This window comes from Astatotilapia calliptera, chromosome 17 (genome assembly GCF_964374335.1).
Source record: "Astatotilapia calliptera chromosome 17, fAstCal68.1, whole genome shotgun sequence".
Lineage (NCBI taxonomy): Eukaryota > Metazoa > Chordata > Actinopteri > Cichliformes > Cichlidae > Astatotilapia > Astatotilapia calliptera.
Window position 1 is genome coordinate 36658163 of NC_137438.1, and position 9152 is coordinate 36667314.

The 9152-nt window shown below is 42.5% G+C and overlaps 2 protein-coding genes across 4 annotated transcripts; one reads left to right on the forward strand and one right to left on the reverse strand.

Moving 5' to 3' along the window:
- Positions 1 to 152: 152 nt before the first annotated feature.
- Positions 153 to 6169, reverse strand: trmu (tRNA 5-methylaminomethyl-2-thiouridylate methyltransferase). The gene is made up of 11 exons (XM_026148004.2): positions 5968 to 6169; positions 5621 to 5786; positions 4516 to 4622; positions 4293 to 4415; positions 4007 to 4179; positions 3874 to 3927; positions 3683 to 3749; positions 3282 to 3382; positions 1647 to 1791; positions 1470 to 1552; positions 153 to 1376 (listed from the first exon to the last, which is right to left on the reverse strand). The coding sequence occupies exons 1-11, from the start codon at positions 6047 to 6049 to the stop codon at positions 1227 to 1229; spliced, it is 1251 nt and encodes a 416-aa protein (XP_026003789.2). The 5' UTR covers positions 6050 to 6169; the 3' UTR covers positions 153 to 1226.
- On the forward strand, positions 6131 to 8178 carry LOC113009601 (L-threonine ammonia-lyase-like). Of its 3 annotated transcripts, none has more exons than XM_080291968.1 (7): positions 6131 to 6268; positions 6593 to 6770; positions 6847 to 7028; positions 7164 to 7294; positions 7412 to 7560; positions 7638 to 7727; positions 7821 to 8178. In XM_080291968.1, the coding sequence occupies exons 2-7, from the start codon at positions 6593 to 6595 to the stop codon at positions 7958 to 7960; spliced, it is 870 nt and encodes a 289-aa protein (XP_080148094.1). In that variant the 5' UTR covers positions 6131 to 6268; the 3' UTR covers positions 7961 to 8178. The 3 variants fall into 3 exon arrangements, with proteins under 3 accessions (XP_080148094.1, XP_080148095.1, XP_026003790.1); XM_080291969.1 differs by having other exon boundaries at positions 7828 to 8178; XM_026148005.2 differs by having other exon boundaries at positions 7853 to 8178.
- Positions 8179 to 9152: the final 974 nt, after the last annotated feature.

Consider the following 9152-nt stretch of genomic DNA (forward strand, 5'->3'; position numbering starts at 1 on the left):
ATTTGTGTTACAAGCAAAAGAAAAAGAAAAAAGTGTGCCTAACAAAATGACCATTATGTACATAAACTCAATTTTGCCCAAGAAAAATCACGACTCTGGACAGAACATGATATGGCACATTTAAACACAGGCGTGTGCAGGGAAAGCAAATGTCACTCTTCGCATTTATTTATTTGTTTAAGTCCATTTTTCAAATGTACACTTTGTACAGAGTTCGTTCTCCTGCGCCCGAAGAAAGCACTGCTGTTTTTTAAAAAACATTAACCTGGCATTTTAAATACAATACAGCATTAGAAATCATCTTTCTTGTAATTTACAACTACTGAAATAAATGGCACAACCGATGGATAAAAACATCCAATACTCTCACATTTCCTTTCTCTCCTATCAGGCATTTTTTTAGGTCATAATTTAACCACCGTCAAATCCACAACAGAATAAACTTGGATCATAGAAGTTGTGAAACATACAAAAATAATTTTTTAGTAGCCTTCAAAGTTTTTAGCTGGTCTGAAAAAAAAAAAAAAAACTAACCTGAGAAGCCTTAAAACTTTTAAGACAAACTACATAAACTCTTATTACACCAATAAAGTAGAACAAGCCAAGAGTCAACCAGATCTGCCCACAAGGTAGTGTCCTCTGAGGAAACGTGAGCATTCTGACAGTCCAGCAGAACTTCACAAATCTTCACCCAGGTCTCCCAGTAAAGAGAAAGCAGAGCTTTCAGACCACAAAAAAAGAAGCACCGTCTACAATTCAGAAAATGCTCTGCTTAACAATGTGAGCTCATTTTTTGTTTCTGCTTTTATGAAAACACACAGTGCACTGTAGAAATGCACAAACCTACTCGTTTACACAATTTCAATTAAATAATTGCATTTCACGAGTGCATCTTTGTCCTCGTAGTGAAGCCAACAACAAGCAGTACCTGGAAGTTATCTCTGTGGTGTTGGTACAGATCTTGGACGGAAAGATTATATTAGGTTAAAAACAGTAGAGATCTACTTATGTAAAAAAACAAAAAAAACAACCCATAAACAAAACACTGCTGTTTCCTGGAGCCTTTAAAAAGCCAATCAACCCTCTGCTGCCTCCCTGAGCATCTGCCCTGTGTCACTAAAGCCGGTCCAACCATCTCTTGGACTGGCTTATGTTCCTCACAGGGTGCTCGCAGCTCATGTGCTGCACACAGTGCATTTCCCCCACAGCCGGACTGTGAGCTCCTCTCAGCTGTCTGGTTCAGGGGTCGACTTCTCTTTGCGCTGAAAGGCTGCTACCATCCGCTCGCGGCCCTTCTGCAGCGTGAATTCGCTTGGCCCAAGCTGGGTGATCTTCCCACTGCCCAAACACTCGTCCCCTTTGTAGAGCACGGCAAACTGTGGAAGGAAAACAAGAACACTCCGATAACACAAAGAAGCCACACATGTAGTGTGATGTTAAAGAACAGTCCTGAACATGTTAGCCGCTACCTGTCCAGGTGTCAGAGCTCTGACTGGCTGGGAGAGCAAAATCCACACAGAGCCGTCCATGTTCAGAGTTACTGTGCAGGGAACTGGAACGCACAGTTGAAGCTGTGTTTAATGTTTGAGCCGATTTTCAGTCGGCATTAATAATCTTCTCGCAGGCACTGATAACACAGAACTCACCGAGCGGCATCTGGTGGATGAAGCGGAAGTGACAATCCATCATTTGGGTCCTGGCTAGTTCGGGAGGCGGGTCTTCTGTTACCCAGTGGAAACGCTCCGTTCGCACGGTGTCGCGGAAAAGAGCTGGGTGATTGGTTGTCGGAGCCTGAGCCACAAGAGGTGTAACAAATCAAGTACCCGATTAAAAATGGTCACGAATTGCAACACGTTGCTCAAGAAACACCTAAGATGAATACGCTGCCTCCTACAGGGAGTTACAGGTATTACCATCCTCCGTTTCATTTTACAAACTTGGTTTTTGAATCTACAAGTCTATGGGCTCAAAATGTGGTCATAAATATTTTGTACTTGTAAATTGGTTTTGTACTTGTAAAAAAGATTTGTATGTGTAAAAAAAATTTGTACGTGCGTAAAAAAGATTTGTGTGTGGACTTAGCCAAAAAAACCCTGCAAGTTACAACTACGAATTTTGACCCTATTTTTCTTTCTTTCATCTGATTGGTGAATGTCATGTCAATCACAAATGTAACAATCCAATCAGAGAACAGATGGCTTTGGCTGTCGGAGGGGCGCTTTTTTTGAACTGCAGGTCTTTGAAGGGAATAAATACCCTTTTACATGCCAACCCAGCGTTTTCCTTCATCACCACGAAGGAAAACAGTCTGTGGTCGTCCGAGTTTGATGATTTTTCTGTCACAGGTCTACGTGTTTAATACAGGACCTTCCACAGCCTTTTCAATAGCGCTGCGGACACGGGGGGGGGGGCAGTGTTTTGGAAATGACAGTCTTCATTACAAAGCTTTCTTCGTTATGAATTAGCATACATGTTTTTATTGAACATTTGAAGAACTAGCAAAAAAATCAGAAACTCTTGTAGTTCACATAAAGTCAGCGATAAAAACGACAAGGAGCAGGTGCATCTAGTACAGGTAGAGCTGCTGCAAAAACCCACAGAGCTCAGCAGCCAGCATAACAAATTCTGGATCCTTTGCTTTTAGTCAGCAATTAGCATTAGCAGCGTATCCTGCATCCGATGTGAAAGGACTTTTATGCTGCGCGCTGTGACTCACAGCAATGGTCCTGGGTCAGCCCTGACTTTGTGTTAAACTAATCTTAAAGTAATAATGGTATTTCTAACCAGCTGCTGAAAGTAAGGGGACCTAACTGCTATCGGATATTTATATAGAAATTACCCTTCAAGGACCTGCAGTTCAAAAAAGTGCCCCTCCGACAGCCAAACCCATCTGTTCTCTGATTGGATTGTTACATTTGTGATTGACATGACATTCACCAATCAGATGAAAGGAAGAAAAATAGGGTCAAAATCCGTACTTGTAACTTGCAGGGTTTTTTTTGGCTAAGTCCACACACAAACCTTTTTTACACACACACAAATCTTTTCTACGCATGCACAAATTTTTTTTTTTTTTACACATACAAATCTTTTTTACAAGTACAAAACCGATTTACAAGTACAAAATATTTATGACCACATTTTGAGCCCATACAAGTCGACACATTCATGAACATTAAAACTGGAGAAAAAAAAAAATCGCTCCTAATTGTAAGGGAACATCAGGAGAATGTTAAGATGGATGCGTTGACATTTGATAACTTAAACACAGATGTTCTCACCACAAACACATCTCCAGTAACGATGTCTTTGTCCACCACGAACCAGGCGTCTCTCTGCCCGCCTATCCTTGCCCTTTGGCCCAGTGTCAGTGTGAACCAACCTGTATGGACAGAAACACATAAGAATATGAGAAAAGAAGGGACAAACAGGTGTCTGATAGTTTTATACATGCGCATATGGACCAAAACAACCTCTGTAACCTTTAACATGTGACTGCATGGGAAATAATTTGACTTTGAAGTCAGCCTCATGTGGCCATTTGAGGAACTGCATATTTCAGCACTTCAGACGTTGCTTTGTTTTTAGCTCCAGAGAATGCTGCCTGACTATAATACATTTTAGTCAGGTGTACAGTAGTGGCACACTTTTATTTTTTTTAAAAAGATGTTCACAAACACACCTTTGTGGGTTCCCATTACAGTTCCATCCTCAATGGAGACAAAGTTCCCAGGTTTGGGGTCCAGATACTGAAAATAGAAACAAAGCAGCTGAAGATCAAAATGATCTGAGGTCATCTTAAAAAGAGATGGAAGGTTTTGTCATAAATCCTATGAAAATGAGATACTTTTGCCATGTGAAATAAATACTTGCCTCCAAGATGAAGTTTTCAAAGTTTCTCTCTCCAATAAAGCAGATACCCATGCTCTGAAACGACACACCAGTCAATTTAAATCCTGTGTTCCTCTCCTCTCTCCTTATTAAAGTCTGTAATATATTTGAGCACCTCTTTCTTCTTCAGCACGTGGTGAAACCCGGCCTCAGCAGCCATCTTTTTCACAAATTCTTTGGTGAGTCCAGCGAGCGGGAACATGGTTTGTCGTAAGGCTTGTTGTGGGATCTGACTGAGAAAGAAAGTCTGGTCCTTGAGGAGATCCGCCCCTTTGTACAGCTTCACAGCTGGTGATGGGAACGCAAGAAAAAAAGACAAACTTCACTCGCAGAAACAAAAATAGTGGAAATTAGTGTAAAAATCAGAGATATAAGAGGTATAAAGGGAAAGTCACACTTACGATTTCGGATCTCAAATCGATCTCTGAACAGTGTGGTGGGCGGAGCTGTGTGAGCCTGTTCGAAAACTTCGTCATCTTCCTGTGATGTCCTGGCATAGTGGCCTGTTGCCATGGCATCAGCACCTACAGGAAACAATGTGTCTCTTGGAGTGTGTCTGAGACTTAAGTGATCATATTTTATATTTCAACCAATAAGCATGAGAATGAAAATAAAACAGCGTACCCAGGGTGTCGATGGCATATTTGTGGAAGTGGTTAAATTTGATGTGCTTGTTGCATAGTATGTCTGGGTTTGGTGTTCTTCCCCTCTCATATTCCTTCAACAGATTACTGCAAACCAGACAGAGAGAAACTGCATTCAGTGCTCAACACTGGATAAAAAAAACAAGTAAAAAATTTGAGAGATTCCACATCTCATTGAAGTCAATATCAATTTTAAATGTAAATCAGAACATTTTTCCTTATCAGGAATCCTGGAAGCTTGCCTCATATTGCACTTTTTAAGCTCTTCCAGCATGCACACAGTTGTTGCACATCTGCAAGCCACTTTGCAACCAGCCTCCAACTGAGCTCCTACTTTTTAATGCTGCATATGAACATTGTAGATAGCATGTTGGTTTGATAGTTAGTGCTGTTGCCTCACAGCAGGAAGGTAATGGGTTCAAATCCACTGACCAGCTGGGGAGGAAGCCAGGGAATCTGGAGTGAACCCACATAGGATCTATGTTGCGTCTGCATGTTCTCCTCGTGCCTGCATGGGTTCTCTTTGGGTACTCCGACTTCCTCCCACATTTCACAGGCACACTTTAGGTTAACTGGTGATTCTTAATTGGTCGTAGGTGTGAATGGTTGTCTGTCTGCCTGGATGACCTGCCCAGGGTGTAACCTTCCTTTTGCCTTATGACAATTGGGACAGGTGGAACAAAACAGGGAATAGATGTAGCCCTCTCTTCTGTGCTTACTGCCACCTACAGCTTTCCATGTATGTACACAGAAGGGCAGGAAGCCCACACAACAGAAGCATCCAAATATGACTTACTGCACACAGAAATACCTTTGTGTATCGTGGTCCAAATGACCTGCAACTGTCTTTTTAGCAGCTCTTTAAACTAGTATGTTTAGAAACGATATGCTGAAAATCCCTTTGGAGCATTTTCACAAAAACGGCATTTCTCAAATTTCATTGGAGATGGCGGCATCTGTAATGGATAAAGTATGTTGAACACAGCGCCGACAGGACGATATACAGAGGAGGTGGAAAGGGGATGGAGGCAGATGATAAGCTGCTGTGAGCCCTAAAGGCAGCAGACAGAAGAAGACAGAAATACCTGAAAACTTCATGCCAGTACTCTTTGACATAGGAGACTTGATGAAAGGGGACATCCAGGCTCTGGCACACTCTGTATGCGTCCTCACAGTCCTTCTCTGTGGTGCAGACCCCCTTCTCATCCAGAGAATCCCAGTTCTTCATAAAAACTCCAGTCACGTTGTAGCCTTCAAACAACACGCAATCACAATGAGACTCACTTACAGCTTTACTTTGGTTTTTCTGACTTTATTTGATTGATTGATTTCTTTGATTCGTATACGGCGGCTTCACCCGTCTGGCTAACCTTTCCCCATCACAAAGCCAGTACAGGTGTGCTTCAGTGTTTCCACTGCCAGCTTTTCTCACCTCGTCTCTTCAGCAGTAACGCTGCGACGGAGCTGTCAACGCCGCCGGACATGGCGCACACCACGTGCTTTATCAAAGCCATGTTTTCATATTACTGCAGTCTGTCTTTGAACACTTTCTCGCTCACGAAGCTAGAATATTTCACCCAGCTGCTCCACAGAAGCCGCCATGTTTGCGGTCCACTCAGCAATAACGTTCGACTTGAAACGCATTTTATGCCGGAACCATCGAGCTGCAGAGGAGGGAGACGAAAAAGTTGTAACACTAAACTTCAAGGAGCTGAGTGAAAACAAATAATAAGGTCTGTGTAAAAAATACCGAACAGAATAAATATACATTTTTGGTTTCGTTTAAAGGCAAAACATAGTTGTTTTATATATAATTTAACTTTCACGTTTTTTCCTAATAAATCAGAGGCTCCGAACTGCTTACAAATTAAATCAACTCAATTCTTTACATTTTCCGATTATTAAAGCGGTGAACTCATGGTTGAGAGCTACATATTTTAAATTAATCCTACAGTAACTGCAAAAATATATTAATAAATTAATGAGTGTCTTTTATACGTTTATGTAAAACTAAACTACTGGGTGTGATGATGTTTCTCTGTTTCTGACCCACCCAGATGTGTGAGGTGTCTGCAGACCCTGTCACCCTGGACATGCTAAAAGAAGCGAGAGAGACGGTGAGGAGCAGCCCTCTGGGTGTCATCAACACCCCCATGATCGCCTGGAGGCAGACCACCCTGCCTCTCAGCATTGACTGCAACATCCACATCAAACTGGAAAACATGCAGAGAACTGGTTGGTGAAACCCACTTTGTTTGGCTTCCCTGACACTTTGCTGCAGGTTTATTGACTTCCTGTTTTTGAATGACAGGGTCTTTTAAGATCAGAGGAGTAGCCAATCAGTTTTCCAGGAGACCGGCGGGTGGCCGTTTTGTCACCATGTCTGCTGGAAACTACGGCAAGTCGTTTGCATATGCCTCAAAACACTTTGGGTCAAAGGGCAAAGTGGTGATGCCTGAAACCGCCCCAGAGAACAAGTCCATCTTTATACAGGTCAGAGGTTGTTTGTGGCACAGTTAAGCAAAAGACAAAAGCCTTGAAAGTTAAATACAGACAAATAAATTACTTCCTAATAAGTGTGAATTTATTACTTTGTCATTTTCATGGAGTGGTTATTCTTGTCCTCAGAGTTTAGGGGTGGAGGTGGAGCGAGCTCCTACATCCTGTCTGATAAATGTGGTGAACCGTTGTGTTCAGGAGGACAACATGACCTTCCTGCACTCCTTCGATGACCTGGATCTAATTGCAGGGCATGCCAGGTACAATCAGGGCTGGATGCTAGTGCATAAGAGTGCTTCTATCTTCGTGTTTTATTGGTAACAATTACATTTCTAATATCTCTGTCTTTTATTAATTACGTGTGCACATGCATTTAGTCTTGGTATGGAGGTGCTGGAAGTGATGCCGGAGCCTGATGTGGTGGTGGTGTGCTGCGGTGGAGGTGGGCTGCTGGCTGGAGTAGCTGCTGCCATCAAACTGTCAGGTTGCAGTAAAACCAAGATCTACGGCGTGGAGCCAGAAGGAGGTAAAAAGTCACCGACAAACTGATGTTTAGCTTGTTTTTGTGTTCAGAAACTTTAAGTGTGTTTCTGCTTAACGCAGCTTGCACAATGTACAAAAGCTTAATTGAGAAGAAGCCAGTAGAAATGGACAGCAAGAGCATCGCGTCAGGTCTTGCACCACCTTTCGCAGGTAGTTTTTGTCAAATTTCTCTCCAGCATATCTGGGTTGTATGTGAACTGTTTTTTTTTTAAATTCCTTGACTTTCTGTTTGCAATACATGAGAAAATAGAAGAGTTTTCTTGCGCCATCACCAGGCAGGCTGCCCTATCAGCTGTGCCAACGTTACGTGGAGGGGATCATCCTCGTTAGCGATGAGGAGATCGAGGCTGCCGTGTCCACGCTCTACAGATCCGGGCTGGTAGTGGAGCCATCAGGCTCTGCTGCTTTTGCTGCCATCGTTAACAACAAGATCCCAGAGCTGGAGGGCAAGGATGTTGTGTGCATCCTCACCGGAGGGAATATCGGAAAAGCCGAGCTTGTGAACTTTCAGGACTGACAAACTACAAATCTGTGACTTCTTACAAATCCGTGCCAGTAACTCTCTCAGATAACAATTTAGAATAAACATTGCTAATACCCATGTTTTTACTGCTGTCGTAATTCTGCGTCTTTCTGGTATGTTTTTTATATTCTTAAAAGTCTGACAGTGTGAGAGAGTGTGCCGATCAGAATGTGTAGGTAAGTGCTTGACTCTGATTGCTGATTGGGAATGACAGCAACTCAGCCATGAAGTGGTATACCACATAACATCACAGAGCGAGGACAGCATATGTTGATGCGCATGGTGTGCAAAGACCACCACCTTCCTGCAGACCTCCAAACTTCATGGAATAGGTTTCCATGGCTGAGCAGCTGCATCCCAGCCATGGGCGATCGTGGCTCAACATTGTGGGAACTGTTTGCAGATGCCCCCTTTCTGTTCCACCAGGACCAGTGCACAAAGCAAGGTCCATAAACACATGAGAGAGTTTGGTGTGGAAGAGCCTCAACCTGATAGAACACCTTTGGGATGAATTAGAGCAGAGACTGCGAGCCAGGTCCTCTCGTCCAACATCACTGTCTGACCTCACAACTGTGCTTCTGGAAGAATGGTCAAAAATTCCTATAAATCCCTCCTAAACCTTTCCACAAAGTTTGGAGCCTCTCGGAGCAGTGTAGCTTATTGTGTTATATACTGTTACATTTCAAATACTGTGATTCTCATTAACACTTTGTTAATGAATAGTAATTACTTTGTACTTTGCAGTAAAATGCCAATTGATGATTATAATGCAATGCTCTGTAATCTATAAGCATCTGAATGGTTATGATAGTTTCTGATCCTCCTTCACTACGTCCATGAATCTTCTCTGAGGTCTTCCTCTTTTCCTCGTGCCCGGCAGCTCCACATTCAACATTCTTTATTAAATATTTCTATTATTATCATCAACAGACGTAAAAAGTGCAATTTTGTCAAACCTAACTCCAAACTTTTTAAAACAAACAGCAGATTTATTATTCATGCCTCCCCAGGCTGACAGCCATTGGCTGAAATTTGGCTCGACTGAAGTGCCT

What these genes read in the sequence shown, in the direction of transcription:
- trmu (XM_026148004.2), bottom strand. Translation starts at nt 6,049, where the DNA reads ATGGCTTTGATAAAGCACGTGGTGTGCGCCATGTCCGGCGGCGTTGAC. An exon ending in ACGTGCTGAAGAAGAAAGAG is followed by an intron (nt 3,928 to 4,006) that starts GTGCTCAAATAT and finishes GTGTCGTTTCAG; the next exon opens with AGCATGGGTATCTGCTTTAT. An exon ending in TTGAAAACTTCATCTTGGAG is followed by an intron (nt 3,750 to 3,873) that starts GCAAGTATTTAT and finishes TTCTATTTTCAG; the next exon opens with TATCTGGACCCCAAACCTGG.
- LOC113009601 (XM_026148005.2), top strand. Translation starts at nt 6,593, where the DNA reads ATGTGTGAGGTGTCTGCAGACCCTGTCACCCTGGACATGCTAAAAGAA. An exon ending in CGGCGTGGAGCCAGAAGGAG is followed by an intron (nt 7,561 to 7,637) that starts GTAAAAAGTCAC and finishes TGCTTAACGCAG; the next exon opens with CTTGCACAATGTACAAAAGC. An exon ending in TCTTGCACCACCTTTCGCAG is followed by an intron (nt 7,728 to 7,852) that starts GTAGTTTTTGTC and finishes CGCCATCACCAG; the next exon opens with GCAGGCTGCCCTATCAGCTG.